Here is a 22922-nt window from a genome sequence, read left to right on the forward strand (position 1 = left end):
AAATTTTTGTCTTGACGGAAAAAGACACCAAGTCAGTCTGACAAAAGTATGATTTTTTTAATTATTCCATTAATTAATATGTCCTGCAGAAATTTTTGCAAAGCTTTACTTAATACTGAGGCAAGACTGGTGGACTCATAGTTGCCCTGATTTCCATGTTCTTACACCTGGATTCTGTATTTGTTAGGTTTCAAAGAAATGGGTGCTAGACTTGTAGTTTCATGTCTTTTAATGGATGAAAGAAGTATCATTTGTTCAAAACTCTGGGATGCAAACCACCTTCTTCCCCTCTCTCCTTCCAGCTATGATTACAGAATATGAATCCACTCTGGTAGCCCTTACTGATTTGATTTGGTGAGAACGGTAAGCAGTTCTGCAAAACACTGAACACACCAGCTCTATGATTATTAAAGGACTATTTTTTTACATTCTTGTTCAAATGTATGTAACGTTGGATCCATTGCTTGTGCAGTGAGCACAGAATAAGTATCTCATTAACCCTAATTTCATGCCCGTTATTCAATTTTTACATTCCTAAGAAATACTGAGCAAACGTTACAGAAGGAAACAGTAATACTAGTAGGTACTCATGTAAAATATCTAATCAATTTAATCATATATGAAAGTATTAAGTCTACTGAACTTACCTGCTTGTTGATAACTTCTATTGTTCTAATAATGAAGTATTCCAGAATCTGGTAATTGTCTAGCCTGAGATGGAAATTAGCCAGGTCTATAGAGTCATGGGAGGGTTCAGGCCAGTATCGGTGACATTTGACTTGCCCTAGCTCCACTTCTTTTGTCATCATGGCAATCATATCTGATTCACTCTCCCAGACCATTTGCCAGAAATCAGCCATAGTGGATGGCAGAGGGCTTTGGGTTATAATATAGAAATGTTCCTCTTCTCCAACTTTCATTCTAATGTAACTTGCGTTAATGTAGCCATTCTTTTCTCCCAGAGGAACTCGTGTCTTATCATCTGTACAGAAACAGAAAGTTGCTATTTCAGCTGCAGATCTTAAAGTATCTACCGTCTGTAGCACCTCAGCCTCCAGAATGGAGTTTAGAATGCATTTGTCTAGTAGAGCTAATATCAATCACTGCTAATGGGAATTCCCACAGATAGCTTGTATTGCAGCTTTATTTCTCTTAAGATACTTGAGTAACACTCTGACAGGCCTTCTAATTACCACAGAATTGTTTGGCAGTGATTCAAAATAGTGTATCCAACACTGCTTTTAATGTATGGCATGGGAACATTGTCACTGGATATTGGTGTTATAAAACAGGAAACTTCTGAGAATGTATACTGTATCACTAATATAGAGAGGTAACTGTGCTACAAATTTTGCATGTGTTGTCCTGCTGCTGCAGTTTAGAAAGACATCAAGGGTCCAGAAAGTGTTCTCCTGTTGTGGTACCTCTCAGGGAATCACTAGGCAGTACATTATTTTTGGGGAAGTCCTTGTTGACAGCAGTCATTCAGCTCTTGGACTCAAATCTTCCTTCTAAAATGACTTCTCATCAGTGATGAAACTTGTTTCTGACTCAGACCAGAGTTGAGCAGCTGAAAGCTCTTTGGAGATTATGCTTTCAAACACTTCCGAAAGAATCTTTATCTTTCTAAGAGCTACATATCTCCATGATTTCCACTGTAATTTTCAGAATTCCACTGTGTCACAAGCAGTAGATGTAGCTGTACATTTAAATAGATGTAAAGAACTGCTATTATTGTTGAAGTTACACTTACCTGTAGAAATGTAGATCAATATCTCTGAGAAAGAGGGAAGGAAACACCAAGACAGCTGGCCCCCTGTGAGACCAAGTCTTGCCTTGTGGAAGATGATACCTCAGAAGATTACATATTAGGCAGTGTAGACTTCTTTAAGTGAACTCTACCTCTTTTGGAAAAATCTCAATACATTTCGTTATTAGTGGAACTTTCTGTGACTAAGGATGTGGTAGGATTTGCACCTCCTGCACCTCAGTGTTATAACTGTTTTTCTGTTTTGTGATGTCTCTGTTCATTGAATGTGGGTTCTCATCAGTGTGCATACTTACATGGAAGAATATCTTGATATCTGTTTTTATCCTGGTTTTCTGGTGCTTTGCCAGTTCTGCAGTCATCTATTGGTTTCACACGTTCTAAAGCCTAGATCAAAGAGATATAGTCAATCCATGTTGTTCACATTCTTTACAGAGTCAGTGTGAACAGACTTTACTGCTATATGTGACCCAAGACCACCAAATAGACTTACAGAAGAAAACCAGTACATCATTCTATAACTTATGGACAAGGAATTAAAATTGCTTTTTATTTTCTTCAGCCTGCACACAGTTTCTGAGATTTTCAGATGAGATTTCCAACCCATAATCTCAGTCCCTGTATTTACAAATCCCTGTTGTATATTGCTGTAAAATAGATGTTTGGAATAGTGTCTTAGCCGAATTTCAGCAGTCATAATTGCTCACGTACTGACTAAAGCACCAGCTATTGCAGTGTTAACAGGTAGTGAATGTTGCTGAATACTTTTCAGTGACAGAGAAAGTGACGGATATAGGGAACAGCATCAATAATGTGAAGTGCTTATCATAAGGTCATTAAGTATTTCATAGCAGATTTAGGGGAACAGAATGCAGTGTACTGAGAAGCAGGAATGTGCAAGTTAATTTCATTTACAGTTTTGAGTTACCTTCACTTTTCTTTATTCTTTTACCTTGGGTATGCATTGCATGATGCTCAGCCTTCACATTATGCCACTATACATTGTATATGGACTGAAATCTACGTGACAGTTCTTGAATACCTTCATCAGTTACTACAGCTTTTACTCAGATGAAATGTCCATTAGCTTTGGTAACCAGTGCTTTCCCTATTAGATCTCTATGTTGTCTGTGCAGACACATCATTCAGCTCACAGTATGCTGTGCCTACATCAGTAATAGATGGAATGAACGGGAATTAATACATGCCCTTGAGCCTTCAGGGAAAGTCAGCAAGCCCTATACACTTGGGCCTGTGGGGTTTTGTACCCAGAAAGTCACAGATATGAAGACAAGTGAAGGAAACTGATAAAGTTGTAATTACTATGGAAAAGTGGTAGCAATCTATTTCACTGGTGATGAGTACATCCTTTAAAGGAAACCCCAGTACCGTGCTGAAGAATTATGAAGTAATCTGTTCTTCAGGAATCTGCTGATAACCGAGTACTCTGTTTATATCCCGAAACAAGAGATTTTATATGCTTTCCTAATTTTACACTTTTTCATTATTTATATGCCATCAGATGTAATTGTGTGTTTTCATTATCTGTGGAGGTACGTTACTTTTTTATTTTTAATTTCACAAAGTTCCTGACCTTAATAGTATCATGTGGCAATGAGTTCTGTGCACTGGAGCATTGTGCAAAACATTCTCCTTTCATCAGCTAAGTATTTCAACACTAGTGAATCCCTAGCAGCATGGATTTCTTGCTTTAGTGCAGCCTTTAGTGCAGAATAGTTCTTGGGCAGCTGTTTGTTAGAGCTGAGGGAGTAACAGAAAGGAGCAGTCTAGGAATTCATACTCTTGTGTATTCCTTACTTTTCATTCCATGTGGGCAGTATCTTTGGACTGGGAACAGTGTAAGCCTGACCCGTGTTGAAAGAGAGAGATCCAAATACTGTAGCATCACCCAAACAGTAGAGCAGAAGCCCCATTCTGGCTGGAATATTTCTCTGAAAAAGTGCAGTCAGCAGAGATATACAGGTCGATCTCCCATACAGTATGCTGAAGCCTGCTAAAAGTCACTTTCTTAGCTCTGCTAAACACTCAGATCTTAAAAAGGAATCACACTTTACCATAAACTCCTTTAACACCTCTTGATTCTCAATCCGCAACTGAAGACCTCGAATAAGACCTGTGATGCCAGTTCTTGGACCTACTCCGGTCAGTGATGGTTTACAGTTAATTAACTGAGTCAGTTCATCTCCAGAAGCAAAAGTTCTGCCTATGTATCAACAAAAAAAGAAGGACGTTTTTAATTATATTTGTTCATAGTGCAAAGCCATGGCTTTAAAAGCTAGGGAGCTGCGATACTTAAGTACATTTTGATGCTTATTCTGTGACAGTGAAATGTGAAAAAATATTTTTGGCTTACTTATGTTCACGATAGAAAGAAGAGTAAGTCAGCACCATGGATACAACCAGCACTGCATTTCATGTAATTTGGAAGCAGATCCAACTATTGCAACTTATTGCCTCATACAGTTTCTAAATACAGTCTGTTCTAAATAAACTATTCTTGCAGAACTGTAAACTTTAATGCTAGTTTATATTGGTATAGGAGACTGGCCACATCTTCACAGGGAATCATCTTCATGTTTCCAACACTTCCCTGAAAATTATTATTGCCACACCTCACTGCTAGGAATAATCACTGCAAATTCTTCCTCCCTGAAGTAAGAAAATTTCTTATGCTCTTTTCATCTTACCTCATGCTCCCCTACAAGATGTGTAGTACCTTTGATCCCCCAAAATCAGGATTCAGTTTTGCTAATTAGCTCACCCTGAAGTATGTTCTGATCCAAAACTTTGCAAATTGAGAAAATGGATAGAAATTTGTATCTCCAGAAACATCACTACTCACTGGAGCAATTGAAAAACTTTTGTTACCATGTAGAGTAGAAACAGTAGCTTGTTTGGTAAAAAATAGTGGTTTGAGGCAGAGGAATTATGGAATTCATCCTTTTAGTCATAGGCTACTGTTAGCAAAGAATAACATGCCAGCTGTCTCAAAGAAAACCTGATGATCTGTTTCACAGGTTTGTTGTAGTGTCTGTTTTCCTCTTGTAAGATGTCATTGCTACTCTTAAATAATCTCAGAAAAATGGTGTGCTTGCTATGCTTTTGTCTGGGCTGCAACTTGGCTGAGCTAAGACACTTTCTGTTCCTTACCCCTCACAGATGTGAGGGTGCTTCTGTTAACTAGTTGGGAGTGCCAGTGAAGACGGATCCCTTGCTCCAGACAGAGCATGCTGTTTTCCATACACCTCTCTCCTTCCAGATCTAGCAGAATAAAAAACGCAAATTTGAGCAGGTAGTAGAGGATAGACTCATTATAATTTTCTGTTTGATACCCAGTACTTTGAGTAAACTGTGGTTTACTTCTGATAAAAGCCATCAGCAATTTATTGCTTCCACAGGGCAAGAAGCAGCAGGCAGACCTGTGTTTCAGAGAATCTGTGGGATACTGCAGCGTCCTAAAAGTCTTGTCTGGGGCAGAAGCAGCTTAATTTCCTATAGAAACAACTAGGCAAATTCTTTCTGTAAAATGTCTTGTAGTATCAGAGGGGGTTTAGCCCCTGAGCTGTGAGAGTGCTTCAGTTTGTGTTTAAGCACGTCATTTCTAGAGGTTTTAATGAAACTATTATACAAAGTGAAATTTGGTGATTCTGGGAACAATGTCTTGAGATAGAATTTGACCATTCTACATTTCTGTGTAAGCATTTAATTTACTTTTTTGAGGGTTTGTATGGGAACAGTAAAGGAGAGAAGAGAATGACTTGAAAAACCTATTGCATCCAGTGATAACAAACACACTTTGTAGCATGTTTCTGGAATTTGTTCCATTTATTCTCAAAGCCTTCCTTTCTCATTGTCTTCTAGTACATCCAGTCTGTTTACTGTATCTCTTGTAAGATAATCCATCTACTTTTATTGTATTCATTTGGGGACAAACTAAACATTTCATTTTTTTAAATTATGCACTGGGAAGCTCGCACAAATTTACTTCTGACCCAAATTGCAGCATTCACTTTTTTTGTTCAGCCAGTGAGCCAATGTGTCCTTTCTTTGCACCACTAAAATAGTGCATGATTTGAACAAATGTCATGATGTTGCTCAAATTAATTCAACAAGTTTCTTTTCCTCTTGTTTGCTCAGTTTTTGCACCTAATTAAGTATGATCAAGGTATTCAGAGATTTTCCTTTGGGGAAGGACACAATATAGATCATAAAAAAAATCCCAACCAAAAACTAACACCCCCCCCCAAAAAAAAAAAAAAAAAAATACAAGAAGTTGCTCATCCTTTTGAAACTGGAGTTCCAAAACAGAGGTAATCAGAGCAGTGGCAAGTGGGTGATAGGCAGCAGAGCTGCCCTCCCTGGGTTGTTAACTACATTCACACTCATGTTCCTTCCTTCTAGCAGTTCTCCAGAAGGGTAGGAGAGCTCCTGATGTAGACCGCCTTCTTGTGGGTGTTGCAAAGGTTGGTTGGCCTTCATATGTTATCAATGGTAAAAATTGTGCCCTGATCTTTGAGACACAAAGAGCAAAACTTAGCTTGTGTACAAGGGACTGGTGTTCTCACTATACGTATATGGAGCAGCTGGCCTATAATGTTACAGAAAAAAGAGACGTTTTTGCATGGTTACTTCTGGATAGAGCAGAAATCCTGTGAGGCGTATCATCATCTTCATCGTTGTAGCTATCTGACTCAGACTGCTGACTCTCTCTTCTGCAGCCGTCATGTTCTGTGTATTTCTGTGACCTGTAATACAGCATTAGAATAGTCTTATGGAAGCAGAAGCTTTGATAATCTGAACAGTACAAAGCTTGCGTTTTTTATCTATTTTTGATCGCTTTTAAATTTCTTGAGCAACTTATTCAAGAATTAGTGTGAACTCTGAAGAATTCAAGTTCAAGGAGTAATAGCAGCGCTTTGCCTGGAGTAGTGGTTGCAAGTCTAGCTAGTGAAAAACACTGTTACCTGTATGTAGTATTTTATTTTTTCAAAGATATAATAACATACTTTGTATAAAAAGCTGCCCAAAAACTGATTGGAAGCAAAGTTTGTCACAGTTATAGACAATTTTTCATTTTTTAATTTCATTTTCCTGTGTGACATATTTTAGTTGCTAGGCAATCATAGCTAAATAGGATTTTCTTGTTACTGTTCCTGAAGTATTTAGAAAATTTTAGAGCACTTTAAATATTGTTTAGGTAGAAGATAGACCTGCGATACAGAATACAACTCTAATGTGTGCAGAATGGGTCAAATGTTCCTGTACTGGCTAACTGATACCCTCAGACCTAAAATTTAACTATGTTAGCAGGCTTAAGCATGTTACGTTATTGCATTATTCTATCCAATGTATGATCACGATAAATAAAATTAGAAATAGTAAAAGATACCCTTAAGAGCAAGAACAATGTAATAAGCAGCAGTTTTGCAAATATCAGTAACCTTTGCAGGCTGTGCATGTTCAAGTTACACAAAGCTTTTGCAAGTAGAAAATAGAAATACCAGAAAATATTGGTAATAAAAAGCCTCAGATTACAGGACAGGGGCCAGAGAGCCATCCTATTTGCAAAACAACCAGCAAAGACACTGGTTATCCCCATATATGATAAGATAACTTTGTATTACCCATAGATGCATTTATACGTCTTGCACACAGAGCAAGAAAATTCAAGAATAATCACATCTGATTACCTGGTATACCACAAGATAATGTTATATTAGCAATGAGATAATAGCAGTTGGCACTGAGGCTACATTCATATGGATGTTCTCACCTGCAGATGTTCTGAAAGCTTCTTTCAAACTTTATCTCTACAAACAGGTAAGTTAGGGAAGATTTTCATCCCTAACTGATTTGCCAAATACTGTTCTTATAAAATCTTAAGTTTTAAATGTAAATATTTAGTCATTTTTTCCGTTTATGTGGGTTGTAAGTGATAAAGAAAATAAATCATATTTCATATATTCTGCATCATTGTAATAGACAAAACTTCCCATGTCTTATTAACACTCCATTATTGATTTCCCATTTTACTGTAGCCTTAAAATTGGAAGTATAATTCTTTTCTTTTTGTAGTATGCACTTTCTTTGGAGTAACATCCTCAAGTTCTCTTGATTCCCAGATGTCTGGAGTTCAACATCTGTATCACTACAGCCATAGTAACACAGGGGTCTGCCCAGACTGCAAGACTTGCTTAGAACACTCAGTAAAACCCACAGGGACCCTGCCCACACCAATGTCTCCTGTTCTTTCTCCTCCTCAGCCAGAAAGGCTAAAGCTAGCTTAGGCATGTCTGCATAAGCTGTTACACCTAGAAGCTTCCATTTAATTTGTCTTAGTAGTTGTGTGGAAGCTGTTTAGCAACTCTTACTGCAGATGGAGCTGCATTCCAAAAGAACTGTGTTCCTATAATTTGGGACACATGAATGCATTCGCATATCATATTAGGACAGCTCTGGAAATATAAGAATAAATTATCCATACTGTTTATTTTAATAGTTTCACTGCATTTGAAAGACTAACCTGCCTGAAATGTTACTGATGATACCCTTATAGTCTTGTCCAGCCAGCTGACCTTGTAGAAGGGAATTGTGTGTACTTTCTGGATCCTGCAGGTTTAAAGTAAGAAAAAGTTGTGAAAAAATCAGTACACAGAAACATCAAGAATATAGTTACTTTCATTAATATTCTTTCTTATATCTGACAAAAAGCATGCCCTTCACTCAAGAAGGAAAGGGAAAAATAAAATAGTTTTCACTTTCAGAAGAAAGTACATAACTTTGATTCAGGACTGCAGTATCTACTAGGAGTAAAAAGACACATCAGCTGTATTTGTGAGTTTCATAACAATACATCTCTACAACTTAGCATACATGACCAAACTGAAAAGGTTCATGTTAGTTATATCCTCTCTGCTCCCATAAAGAAAATGCAATCACAGGAATCATAGGTCACACTCTACTCTTCACCTCCTAGCTCTTGGCATCAGAAAGCACCAGTGCCTGAGATTGAATTGTTGGTAATTCCCTTTTTTTATATAAGACACGATACCAGCTGGTAGAAGCAGAGGGCAGCTGCTCTACTGAAGAAGCACTCAACTAACAGAGAAGGCAGATCCTTGATCACCCTCCATATGTAGTAGAAGCAATAGTATTGGTGGCCAGTTTTCCATCCTAGAGAATGATAACTGGGTCCTGCATTTAAATAATGATGCAGGACATCTGCTGTTAGTATGTGGAAGTGGCTCCTTTTCAGCTGTAACGCTTGATAATTATTTACATTTTCATTCAGAGTAGTGTTTCTTCTTCTTTCCCTCTTGATATTCCAGATGCACTCAGAAACCACCCTGGCATGTTACACAGTATAAACTACTGAATTCCCCACAGAATCTTAACAGTAGCTGCCACTTATACCATATTTTCTTATTTTTGTGCTTGTATTTCTTCATTAGAATAGGGGAATTCATGGCTACCTATTTAACCGTGAATTCAGTTACCAATTTTCTGCACCTACTGACTGCATTGACTGGATAATGCTATATGGATTTTTGTTTTCTGTTTGCCAAGGAAAGGTATTTTAGTGTTGCTTTTTTGCATCTATCTTTTTTTTAGTAGCTTGTCATTTTCAAAGTCTGCATCTTTGGAGTAGATGGCAGCTATACTCTATAAAATAAAACATAAATAATTGCTATTCTTAAGAGACATCTGAAAGCAAGCTGGAAATAATGAAGAGAGTGTTAATGCAATCAATTCAGAAAAGAATTTTAGCATGTGCTTAATGTTAGACATGTGCTGTGCTGAACTAAATAGACTTAACTGCATGCTTAAAGCTAAATTTGTGCCTTAATACCTTGCTAACTCAGGGATCTAATAAGGAACCTGTAACCTTAGTACTATCTCCTGCTTCTCATTGGTGTTATTTCTTGGGTATACTTCTTTTTCAGATCATAGACATGACCTTGTTTTGATAGTACTTTTCACCAATGTAACAATTCAGTTCCAACACTCATTCCAAGAGTGTACTTTAAAACTTTGTCAAAAAAAATCCTTTTCCAAGTTTTCTTAAATTATCCATGTCAAGGATTTCTTCCATTTTTCTTTTCTAGTTTGATTATATTGATTGAGGCATGTTCGTTTTGGGTTGGGGTTTTTTGTTGTTGTTCTGGAGGATATGAAGAACTACATTTCTCACATCTTCTGAGGAGAGGTTTTACATTTGTAAACTTAGAAATAATAGATGCTGTAAAAATGGAATGTCTTGTAGGACTTACTAAGATTCAAAAATATAGCCATGTTTGAAGAAGTTTGGTTGCCTTGGAGTTATGAACATTAATATAAGACAGTTGAATAGAAATCTTCTAAAGTATATTGTTTTAAAATATTGAAAGAATGGTAAAATTAACAAATTGTTCGTTCAAGTATTACAGAGAACCAGAACTAGACTTGCTTATGCAACCTTCCTTCCCCCCACCCTTTTAGCATATATATTATACTAGTCATATGCTCTTATCTCAGTGGAATCCACTGACTCATTCAAATGTTAGCAGTTCCAGTCATTTCGATACACTTCCCTCACATTAATCTCTTTTCATTAAGAAGGTGTGGTTCTTGCCTACATTGCAGCAAACCCATTTTGCAAACAAACATACAAGTACATTGCCTAATCGTTTCTAGAAGCCTGATTCAGGTTTTACCTTGGTGCCCATGTGGTTGGATTCTTCTTCCTTGAAAGTGAATACAGGCTGAATTCGCAGGCTTCCCTCAGCACTATCTGAATACCAGAAAACAAAATAAAAGTAAAATGCCCATAAAGCATCAAAATAAGATCCATTTCTTCTGTGCCACTCACATCAGATGGCTTTGATCTTGGAAGAGGCACTGAGATACAGTGCCAGAACCTGGCATGGAATATCCCTTTCATGGATACTTTAAGAAGGTTAGTACAGCACACATGCCACGTATCACCACTGAAGAAGCCAGCATAATTCAGGTTGCCAGAAGACACACTGAAGTAGACAGCTATATCAATAACAGTTATAAAAAAATCTGAAACAGAATTTAAATCTGCCCTTCCTAACCCAGCCTATTCCTTTGCAGTGCTAAGGGATAAATACCACAAATTAACTTTGATGCCAGTGCTTCTATAATACCATTGGATTTTGCTGCTCCAGGAAAACAGTTAAAACTTTCTAGCAGCTGCGTAATTCACCAGTGTCATATGAGATGTAAATAAACATCCTCATAGCTAGTTCCTTGAATTTGCAGAGCTGGAGAAAAGACTAGTGTCACTGAAGTGAATGGGAGTATTTCCACAGCCCTTAATACAGCAAGAGCTGCAATCAGCCTTTTTATAACTGCCTGTCCTTCCTTTTTTTTTTCTCTTTTTTTCTTTTTCTTCTCTCCTCATCGTTAACTTCCAAAAGTAAACTAGAATAGAGACGGGGCAATGAACATCCTCCTTCTAGGGTGGTGCTTTTCCTCATGGAAAAGTTTTGCTCTTGAAACACAGAGGTAGCTTCCAGAAAATGAAGGAGCATTCAGTGCTTATGACACAGTCTAGGAGTTCAAGAGTGGTAGGCTCAGTCTAATAGATAATGAAAAAAATTGAGAACCTTGAAGCCTAGTGGCAGCTGCTGCCTAACAGCAGAATTGCCTAAAATACCTATGCAGCTAAGTTTGCATCAGTAAAGCTGACTAGATGCATAAATGTTTGCTGTAAAATATGTCCAAAAGTCACAGTCAGCTCTGCATCTCTTCCTAGTCAGCTGGGGAGAAAGAAAATAGCAATGGCTGTGCCTCCTTGCCTGAGAAGTTTTGAAACAAAACCTCCAATTTGTAACCAGCAGGCCAAAAGGTATTAAGGAGGAACTCTATATGCTTCCCACCAAATTTTCTCCACATTATAAGAAACAATTCAGTGTTCAAAGAAATAGAAAGTTGAGGAATATAAACTCATAATCTAGTGGTAATAGTATATCTTTGCTTCCACTCCCAGCTTTAATTAGTATTTAAATCTTGAGTATTTGGCAGAGCAGAGCCTGCAGCACAAGTTTCTTCCGTTAGTTAGTCAGTTCTCTAAGTACTGCTCCATGCTGGTAGGTGCACTCTCAAATTAATAGCAATCAACCTGGGAGCAAAGGCTTCTGGATTTGAAGATGAACAAGCACAGGAGAGGAGCTGTCTGCTGGACAGAACAGGAGGTGCAGTGTTCTCAAGAGATAAGATAGGAGTGCTGGGATGTGAAATTTGTGGGAAACATTTTAGCAGCTGAGACAATAATTGGTTGTGATTCTGTCAGTGAGTTGTATAAAATGGGGTAAAATCAGACCCGGAACCTTCATGACTTAAAAACATAAGCTGAGTTAAAGCATCTTTAAGGGTCTTGTAGCTTTGCTTCTACTAATTGTAGACTTAAAAATCGCACTTGGGCATTCCTTCTCTGTAGTCCGTTATCTTAAGTAGCTTAGCCAGAGCTGCAGGTTACAGTGAAGAATGTGTTTGTATCTACAGCTATGAAGTGGGACTAACTGTGAAGTTAGTAACATTGAATTATTTTGCTAATAGGAAAGTTGAATTCAGGCACAACATAGTCTTCCTTTTATCATATACCGAGTGGATGTAGCTGCTTACCAGGCTCTGCTTTTGTGTTTGGCGGGGAAGGCATACTGTTGCTCTGATTGCCTGAATAAGCCCAATGCAAAGCCATACTTCGGCAGACAGTGATTTGAACAGTGCCTTGAGCCTTGCGCAGCAAATCTGTAACTGTGTGGCGTGGCAGACCAGACACGAAAGTCTCATTCACCTGGAAAATACAATGATGTGTACTTCCAGATTCCTGTAATGGAAAGCTTTTTTAAATCACATAACCCAGTAGTGAGCAATCTTATTTGTGCTTTGTGTGTCCTCATCCCCTCGCATTTTAGTAACTTGCTTCATGGACCTCTCCTCTCTACTACTTTATACCGTGATGGCCAGCAGTACATCACAAAAGTATAGCCTGCATCTCTTCTGAGACACTAAGAGGGCATTGTTTCCCCTACTGTTCAGATGGAAGATGGAGGAGATATGGAAATAGATGAAAAATAGAAAAGCAACAAAAGTATTGAAACTCTTGGACAGGGAAGAAAAAATAATTTCTGGTAAAAAAGAAAAAAATATTTATATTAGAAGTTGGTTAAGATAGTAAGATTTTAAATAAAGATTCAAAAGTTCTAATTCTAGTGCTTTTTACTTGTCTTGATAATGCATAACTGGCACTGATGATAGGTTCTTGTCAGTATTCTCCTGGTTAGCTGTTATATGCATGCCTGGTCAGTTACTTCATTTCTCTGATTTTTTTCACGTGTAATCCCCACTGGGCACAGTTACACTATGGATTAGTTGCACTTTGCTGCTTGCCTGGGTATTCTGGGTCTGTTTCTCTGCTAGAGTGCCCAACAGCCACCTCCAGCTGCAGAGAGGCCCAGTCCTACAGGAAGCAAAACTCTAGGCAAGGGGTGGGTGTCCCAGAACAGCCTTCTGACCCCCAGGAGCCAAGGGACACCATCTTCTACGTGTTTATATGCCAAGCAGTCTCAGATTTCCAATCTGCACAACATTTATACTGAACAGAATGCTCATTGTAGTATAACTAGTGAAAATGTGGGCCAAAACAATAAAGAACGAGCATTACCTTGAGAAGGATGTCACCAACTTGAAGCCTCCCATCTAGATCTGCAATGCTGTCTGGACTGATGGCTTTTATTAGGATAGCCCTACCATTTCTTCCACCTACCAGTGCGAATCCTAAGCTTCCATTTTCTGCTTTTTCCAGCTCAATCTTAATAATGAAGTCCTGCAATAGACAAGGATGCAGTCTAAAGTGGAGTTTATTCAGGACTGTATGTTGTTTGCATTTTTAATACCAAAGAATCCCATTATGCTTCACAGTCCTCACTGACTGATGTAGATTATGGGATAGATCCTTCTCTTGAAGAAGTGTATAGAGCTTCCAGTGATTAACGTAGCAGCTGCATCTATGCATTGGAATGAAAGTTGTACATATTTCCATAATCTTTTTTAATAATTGCTGGAGGGGAAAATAACCTCTTAAGAACAAGGAAACGCGTACTTTTGTAATCCTTTTATAATATATCAAATATATCACCTTCACTGACAAGTCACTCACCTCCAGCATGACAGTAATGCTGTACACACTCCATTCTTTTATTGTTCTATAATGAAAACCCTAACCTTGCAACCCCTACAGACCCATCTATTTGGCTTTAGCCCTTTGTTCAGTTTTCAAAACGGCTGCTTTTTTAGGGTCAAGTATTATGTCAGAAGTAGCAGCAACCTAGAAATGTTTATAACTTGCAGCATGACTAGTTCCAATGTTGCAAATATCATAATCAGAAATTATTTTAGCAAGTTGAACAGATAAGCCATCATGGATTAAACGATGCAGAAGAAGCAGTAACAGTGATGACTTAACCAAAAGTGAGAAAATTGTTCCAATTTTTCTGCCAAGCTGGAGGTCTAATTTTAACAAGAGACAGCCCTCTTTTGCAAATCACAAGCAAGAGAAGCCCAGTAAATCTATTCCCATGAAATATCATTCCCAACATGGGTCATTTCAATTCCAAGTAGCATTATTTTTCACGTTTGCACAAACAGAAGTGATGTTTGCACTTGTAAGAATTCTGAAGCATTGTATGTTCAGCATGGAAATTACTTCTTTTTTCAAAGAACACACCTTTGTATTTTAGGAATTCATAATTTCAAAAATGGCATTACTCTTTCCAAATTCAAACCCTTACCGTTTATGTCAATGCTGCATAATGCTCCAAAGGTTTGGAGTAATTTTACCCATTTTTTAAATGCCCCATCAGAGAATTTCGGAAAGAAACATGTTAATCTCAGGTTTCAACGATGTTGTGGGAAATGCTTCACAATTACACTTATTTTCCACAGAATCCCGTGCTGTGATATTCTGTATCTTTTTCCTGTGATACTTTCTTTCTAAGCTAAGGATTAATCTTGTAAACTATTAAGAGTCTATGAAGACCTAATAGAGGAGCTAGAGCGTATAAGTAATGCTTATATTACTAAGCTCGTCAAATAGTGTTACTATACATTGAAAACTGGCAACAGAAGAGTCAGACCCCAGGAAGTGCTCAGCGCATTCTAGTCCATGAATGCTGAAGCAATTCAACACTTCACAGGATGCTCTCCAAATGCATTAGATTCATGTTTTCAAAGAAACTGAAGAGGAAGTGAATACATTGAATAAAACTATTGAAAAAAGTCTCCCTCCATACAGCTCACTTCACTTGATGGGCCGTCTTAAACTTGATAAAATTGTCACTTACCTTACATTCTGGAGAATTGGGAGTGTTTTGCTGAGCACCATCATTTGTTTCATCCAAATGTTTCTCTGTGAAAAAGCGGCAACAATTTTTAAACAGTTGTACTGGTAAAATGTTCAATGGTATAAAACTTAAAATAATATTCAGAGACATAATGATACATTTTATATTTGACATGTAAAATAAATAAAAAAAATTCCTGTGGACTTATGTGGGCTTACACTCCTGAACCATGAATTGAGCTGTCTGTGCATTATCCCTGCAGACTTTTCACCTCCCAGTAAGCAGGTTCCAAATCAAGCTTTAAAAGCTGCGTGTTACAGGGTCAGAGACACCAAATGGACAACAGGTAATGTATAAATGTTCTCTGAAACTCTGAGGGAGGCAGTTTTGTTTATGAAGAATTAAACTTTCCTAGGTGCTTACGGAACCACATACAGACTTACTTTCTTTCAAAGAGAGGGCACAAAATTTTACAAACCCTAAATGAAAATACAAAGTGCCTTACCATGTTGATGCAGCAGATGCTGTTCTTGGGAATGCAGGTTTTCATTTGAGAAAAAAATACTGGGTTTCTCAGTCTCAGCAGGTGGCCCTAAAAGCATGCATGGAGGTTTGTTCTGACAGGCCTCCTGCTAACTTTTATGTACATAAGGGAATGTAAACTCTGTGCTTAGATTATTGAACAAAGCATCAATATCCAATATTGATACCATTTGAGGCAGTTTGAGGCCATACTGCATGATTAAGTTTGCCAGTTTGCACAGTGATATAAACAATACTGTTATGAATTGCAGAGATACTGCATCTCAGTCCTTGCTGTTTCTAAAACTGTAACAACAATCAGACATCAGATTGAGTCATTCTAGACATGTGGCAGTGATCAGGCAGAGGAAGAAGCAGGGTGTGTTAATGTCTGCAGAGATGGATATGTAAGAAGACAATATGCATTCTTGACACTCCTACCTCTACCCACCCACCCATAGTTTCAGGGTTTTGCTTTATCATATCTTGGTCATCTTAGTTGTCTTCCATAAAGTACTCTTACTGTACGAATTACAGAAAATGATGAGTGTTCTTATGTTTAAAAAAACAAACAAAAAAACCCACCAACAAAAAAAACGTTCCCTGTTGCCTTTGCAATTTTAGTATGCATTTTTGTAACTACGTCTATAAAATGAAACCTTGCTTACTTAATAGCAAATTATTATAGATTTATCTACAAATCTATCACAGATGATAGCAAACAGAACACCAAATACAAAATTACTATAGATTTTTTTTAAAGTGCCTTATAAAAGGGAAGAATCTTGTTTTATAAGAGAAGCAGGTAACTGTACTATTGTAGAGTTCATAAATCTTTATCAGAGGTGAATCAGATGCAGTAACCTATCTTGAAGGTGTCTTGAGAAATCTTGGAATCTGCAAAGCTCATGCAGCAAGGATAGGTAAACAAGGTCCTACCAGGATACACATTTACTGTGATTTAGTTATACCACAGTAACTGAGAGTACACATAACTTTATCTGTGTTTTGTAGTAAACTCAAAGACACTTGTTCTTCAGTAAGTGTAATAAGCTGCTTCAGTTTACAAAACCAAAGACGTGGATAGTTGTTGTTGAGTAGGAAATCCCTTAACTTGGAATAATTTCTTGAGGTAGCCATATGCCAGTATTCAGACAAATGTAGGCATATGAGCAGTTCTGGTCCAGGGTTACTTTTTCAGATCATCTTTGCATGAATAAAAAAAAATTCAGATATTGAGTCAAGTAAATGAAACTGTGGGTTAGGCCTGATGTAACACCGCAGCCAAATGTACACTGCAAAGTATTACTTGCATAGATAACAGACTTTCTACACAGTGATGTAGACATGACACCTATCCTTCCACCTGATGGTGTGGTGCAGATGCAGCCTCTGCTTGCTGAGACCCCTTCTGCTGCTAGAGCAATTCTGGTCAAGTCTTTGTAGTGCAGATTATTAATGAAGTTTTGTGACAGTTATAACATTAAATATTGTCCCCTGATAGGTATGCTCTTGTATTAACTAAGAGATATTTGTGCTGCCTGTTTCTGATTTTTCTATAGGTTTATTGATAACAGTTTAAAACGTTGGCCTAGATGATGAAGTAGTGGCTCATATTAAATAGAGGCTCAAAAAGTACTGGAAAACCCCTTAGAGAACAGTTTCAATCAAAACAGATGTTAAAATAATGACCACATAAATTTCCCATTTAATAACAACAAATTAAAAAAAATAGAAACTGACTATGCAAAATGCAATAGTGTTTGGGTGTGTTTTTTTTTAAGAGGACTATACATTTTATTTCTATCTTTAAAGAGCTACCAAATTTTCTTCAGATCCTTAGGATGGCCATAACAGAAATACTGAATGCCAAGGTACAGTCTGTTAATAACTTTTAAAATGCAATGGATCAATACCTTATGCTTATTTCCAAAATCAGAAGCAAGTTTTGAACTGAAAACCAAAAATATTAGCCTTACTTACTATTTTTCTGCTCTATAGGAACCACTGGATTGCCATTTCTGGGGGCAGAAAAAGTGAAATATATGAGCCATTAAGAGCTGCATGCTTTGTAAAGCACATATGAAAAATATTTTTAGAAAGTCAGTTGTCCGAGTTGTAGTTGTACTTCTATGATTTTGTTAATGATGCTTTCCTAAAGAGCATTTATATCAGTATATATAATATGTAACTGTATTTACAACAGTGAAATGTTTCATTTAAATGGGTTGGGGAAAGAACGAACAGGTTAAATCATTTGTCCCAATACAGAACTGCTTTGTGGTACGTTTTCAATTCAGCTTTGGTTCCCTCTCTATACAGTGAGAGTAATCTTTTGTAATTTCCTTTATCCTATTGCTGTTTGTTTCCCTAGATTGTAAATTCTTATGATCAGGGTGTGTTGCCTACTAACTGCTTATACAGGAAGAAGTATAACGACGCTGCAGTTTCTTCATCTGCTAGACCAGTGCAAGTTAACAAAACATCGATAAAAGTTTGAACTACATTAAGACAACCGTGACAGACATACTATTGCTCTCTCTGGTTATATAGCTTAGTTATTCACATGTTTTTGGGTTACTGTGAGATCTTTGGAAGCTCTTTCTGTATCAGTCCGGGACGGCTGCTGGTGCTATATCAGACTGTAGAACACACAATAGATCTAAATTGCAGCCAAGAACTGATGAGGGAAATTCTTAACTGCAGATTATTGATCAAGTCTGGGATGACTTTTTGTTACATGTGGCAGATTAAATGCTGCATTTTTAATACCTTTCTAACATGTTGACTGTTGGAAGTAACCAACTTGGAGTTTCCCATCAGAGGTAGTTTCTTGCCTGTAGTTGTCAATCTGAGATTGTATGGAGAAGGTTGGCGCTAGTGGTGGAAATATAAAAGATCTTCCCTACAGAACAGGATATCTGAAAATGGTGGCCAGCCTGGCAGTTAAAGGGTTCATATTTGTGTTTGGATGACGAAGTCTGAAGAGTTCTCATTTATGTTGTATGCGTCTACTTGTGCTCTGTTAGTTGTAATTATGAGGAGTTAAGATATCTTATGGATGTTATGTATCAAGTTGCAACATTCAGACTTTGAGGTAAAGCATTTTGCTTGTAGTTTGTCCTGGGTTTATTGTTTAACTTGTTGAGGTTTAGAAACCTGCTTCAACATTAGGATTGAGATTGAGTATACTCGGGTTTACCTTGTCTGCTCAGATTTACCTTGTGGCTTTGATTTGGACATTCTGGGTGGCAGCTTCACACGCTCTCACTGCATCATCCAGGCTAATGCCCTCAGTCCACAGTCCACAGATGTAAACAATCTGATCTTGTGACTGCAAACTGCCTTCCACACTGGCAGGAGAGCCAGGCACTATCTCTAGCACATAAATGCCTTGTAACTTGCTTCCAGCTCCTCCTGTCAGCTTCAAGCCTAGAATAATGCAGAGAAAGCATCTTTTGTGGCAGCGTGTTTTGAATGTCACTGTCAGTGACATACAGCCTAATGGAATAGATGTGTGTCATTGAAAGATAGGCTGAACAAATCACTGATGTTATAAATAACAGTCTTACCCCAGTGAGACAGGGTATAAGAGCTGGAATGGGATAGTGAAATGAAAACAGATATTAAAAAAGTATGGAAAAAACTTAAATGGTATTGTCTATCTCTATGCTTCAGCTGTTTCATAATGTTTTATTTCACCTGATGTTGAATAGTCATTTGAGTAAGACACTTAGCTGCATAGCAGTAACTCCCTCATTACCAGAGTGCTTAAGCGCCTTGCAATCTTTAGAGTGTGACAGGGAACGGAAGCATACAACTAAGGAGATACCTACACAGTGCAAAACTGAATTGTGAACAATATTCAAGCACTCTCTGAACAAGCTAGTTTCTGAACTGGAAACAGGATGCTGTACCTGAGCAAATACAGCTATACTGTTTCCTGAGTCTACAGTTCTACCTGTGTGCAGTACTTGCCACATTCTGCTGACATACCAAGATACACTGTGGGCGTTTTTTTTAATCACTTGTATTGCGCAATGTAGATAAAGCCTCGTGTCTGTGGTGAATCAAGAATTTGAGTAGAGATTTTTTGAATAGCAAACTATTGCCCTAACCAGTAGCTCATTCTTCTCAAACTTTGCCTTTTTTTTCTTTTTTTTTTTCCCCCCTTTTCCTCCAAATAGATTTTTATGTATCTCAGCAGGTAGTAGACATTAATATCTAACTACCAACTACTTCTGTATATCAGTAATATGAAAATATGAGACCAGAGATCTTCCAGAAACCTCAGCTGATAGGGTGATAATATAAAGATCAATTCTGCAACTCTCTTCATTGTTCTAGTAAGAGATATTATTCTCCCCTTTAAGGCCTTGCCCAAAATAATGCTCTCCACTCCTTTGTCACAGGTGGTGGCAGAGAGCATAAAAGGTGTCAAGGTCACTCAGGATCATATAGATCCAAGACCACAGTTGCTTATGATTATCTTACGATTGCTGTAATCTCTGTCCAAAATAGCATGCATAATATTTACCACACACCTAGCTGTCCATTGGCACCTTTTGTGAGAGTGATTTCAGGAATCTCATCTGGCCTAATAGAGGGACGTGGATGACTGTCAGCACGACCAACCACAAGGTGCAGATCAGGAGGAGAGCTTTGCAGTAAAGTCAGGGCTTCATTGCATGGCAAAGATGTGACATCAATTCCATTCACCTAAATGACAAACCAGTAAAATGATGTCATAGATCTCATTGACCACCTTGTACTTCTCTCTCCATTCTGAATTTTGTATATGGACTTAAATTAGCTTTCACTTTCATGTTGCTGCTTTGCTGTGGTATTTGATGTGAGTAAATGCAACAGTTAAGATTGCAGTGAGATTTCTATTTTGAACTTATTTTTTTCTGAGTGCAGAGCTTTCATAAAAATAGCTCTTTTTTTCTTGGAACTCAAGGTCTTGTAGCAAAAAACAGTCTAGTGAAACAAATTAAAGATTAACCAGGCTGAAAACCAGCTTTATTCATACATTACAAAGGACATAACTCCTGCATCCTTTGTATGTCACCTATCTTATTACATTAATTCAGTTTGTCATTTAATTTGGAAGGCATTTGATGTCTCAGTTGTCTTACATTGCTGCTAGATGATTTGTGTTATTTGCCTGGTCATACAATATATTCAGTTCGAAATTTATTCTACTGAAGTTAGCAGAATTACATTTATTATATGATTCATTTGCACTTGCATGCCTAAGTATGTGATTAACTGGACTCTACGAAAGGAAGAAAGGCAAAACTAAATGACATTGATCTGCAAGTATTTTCTTTTCTGTATAAACTCAAGGAATTACCATACCATAATGATTCTGTCTCCTGTTTTTAGTCTTCCATCAGACAGGGCAGGCTCATTCAAGATTTCATCAACATAGAGGCAGGTGTCCACTTTGTTAAGAACTACAGAGAATCCATAACCGTTGTTCTCTGACTTTGTCAAAGTCACAAAGATCTCCATTTCCTATTAAAATAAGCACAAGATATGTTAGATGTAGGCTTTTCTTTTGCTTCATTCACATCTTCCATTATGTTTTATATGCAGATAGGAATCAGATCCTCAGATGGTATAAATAAGAGCATACATAATGGTTTCTCTGATCTGTCATTGACTTATTCCAGAATTAATTAAATTTTTTTGTACCTAGTGGAACTTCATGGTGATTGATTGATGTGGCCTAATAAGGCAGAGAATGCCATCAGGGACTGGAATTTTGGCATTTGAAATGTGTAAAGAAAGGCTTGGAGTCCTCTGAGCTGACCAGCATTACAATAGTAAGTTGCAGAGATTATTGTTGTTATTGCTATTGCTGTCCCACTAAAGGAAATGGCTGGAGCTAAATTTTGTCCCTAGTGCTCTCAAATTAGTAGGAATTCAGAGCTCATTAGAGTCAGAAGGAATGCAAGATATTCAGCATTTGGCAGGACTGACCCTTGTATTTTTAATAGTAATTAGCACAAGGATCATACTTTCTTATCAGGACATTAGTGTAACAAAGCTATTTTCCACATGGGTTTGAAACATGACAGAAAAAACCCAAGTAGCTGAGTCCAATTAATTTTAGAGGCTACTAGAGGGCTAAAGGCCTTTGTACACTGGGAATAGTATTGCAGAGTGCTGGAAAGTTGAAGAAATAGTAAGACGGCAAGAGCAAGGAGATGGCCTTAGGGAAATGGTAAAGAATTCTGGAGCGCTGGGCATAGTGGAAGGTCTGCATTAAGATCATGGACATTCAGGAAATTAAAAAAAAAAAAAAAAGCCATGCAAAAATAGCATATATAATGAGTTAAAATTTATGATTAAGAATGTTGCATTTTTAAATTTGTTTCTTTTCCCTTGTCACATTCTACCTGTTAATAATTTAGTGCCTATCACATACCCTAGCGCAATTTTCCTTTTCTTCTTTCTCTTCCTCTAGTTCCTCCAAGTCTTCCCATTCATTGTCACTGTCATGTGTCTCTCTAGCAGGCAGGGATGATGAGAAGGGACCACAAACACGTGGTTGTGGGGTTGCCATGGTTGTGCAGAGTGTCTCGAAGCTTCTTCCCGATGAAAGTGAGGTCACAGATGCTGAGCTGACAGTGAGATACTCTTCATCAATAGGGGTTAGAGAGAGAGTTTTGGGCATACATTTTGTGTTTGATAGGTCATCACCACTCTTATTAAATTTGTGGCTGGAAAATAAAAAGATGCTGGTGTTTTCCTCTATATGCTTTATTAGATGGGCACTGAAAAGTCTACTGCTTATGCATGACCTTATTTTAATTTTAACTGAAGTATTGTTTATGGTATTAAATTGCTGTCTGGGTCCCCCACTGATACTGTAAAAATAAATAACTAATCAGTATTTTGCAAAGGTAGTTAAAAGATTAAAAATCTTTCAGAATTTGAAAACAGCCTTTGCAAAATCTTGCACTCTTTTTTTTTTTTTAAAGACATTAATTAATACTTTTGTTGCTTCTTGAAAAGGATAATTGGGTGATTCCTAGACCACTAATTATTTCATCTGCCATAAACTTAATTAACTTATCTGGTATGTGATATGCACATTACAATACTACTACAACTTTCACATTTGCATTTTTCTTGAAAAAGGAATGCCAGCCACATTCCTGGTTCCTGAATTTCCTTGATAACCAGAGCACAGACCACAAACATGAAATATAATGTGACTACTGTCCATAAAAGGTACTAGTCCTGATTTC

General features: G+C 37.5%; 2 protein-coding genes across 8 annotated transcripts in view; one reads left to right on the plus strand and one right to left on the minus strand.

Annotated features, from left to right (window-relative positions):
* Positions 1–22922, plus strand: part of MAPK8 (mitogen-activated protein kinase 8) — a 185838-nt gene that overhangs the window by 55355 nt on the left and 107561 nt on the right. The gene's annotated exons all lie outside the window — the stretch shown is intronic.
* FRMPD2 (FERM and PDZ domain containing 2) overlaps positions 1–22922 on the minus strand; it is a 79611-nt gene that overhangs the window by 6192 nt on the left and 50497 nt on the right. For 2 of the 5 annotated variants that reach the window (XM_080401536.1, XM_080401535.1), the window contains exons 30-44: positions 22097–22391; positions 21022–21180; positions 20205–20379; positions 18882–19092; positions 17644–17681; positions 15644–15730; positions 15139–15203; positions 13461–13622; positions 12419–12590; positions 10483–10559; positions 8313–8398; positions 6419–6534; positions 3844–3992; positions 2065–2155; positions 648–982 (exon numbers count right to left, since the gene is read on the minus strand). In XM_080401536.1, coding sequence (XP_080257662.1) covers positions 648–982; positions 2065–2155; positions 3844–3992; positions 6419–6534; positions 8313–8398; positions 10483–10559; positions 12419–12590; positions 13461–13622; positions 15139–15203; positions 15644–15730; positions 17644–17681; positions 18882–19092; positions 20205–20379; positions 21022–21180; positions 22097–22391 — 2218 coding nt within the window. The remainder of the gene's footprint in view (positions 1–647; positions 983–2064; positions 2156–3843; positions 3993–6418; positions 6535–8312; positions 8399–10482; positions 10560–12418; positions 12591–13460; positions 13623–15138; positions 15204–15643; positions 15731–17643; positions 17682–18881; positions 19093–20204; positions 20380–21021; positions 21181–22096; positions 22392–22922) is intronic. The other 3 variants (XM_080401537.1, XM_080401538.1, XM_080401539.1) reach the window with 3 other exon arrangements.

The sequence above is a fragment of the Falco punctatus genome (genome assembly GCF_963210335.1).
Source record: "Falco punctatus genome assembly, chromosome: 9".
Lineage (NCBI taxonomy): Eukaryota > Metazoa > Chordata > Aves > Falconiformes > Falconidae > Falco > Falco punctatus.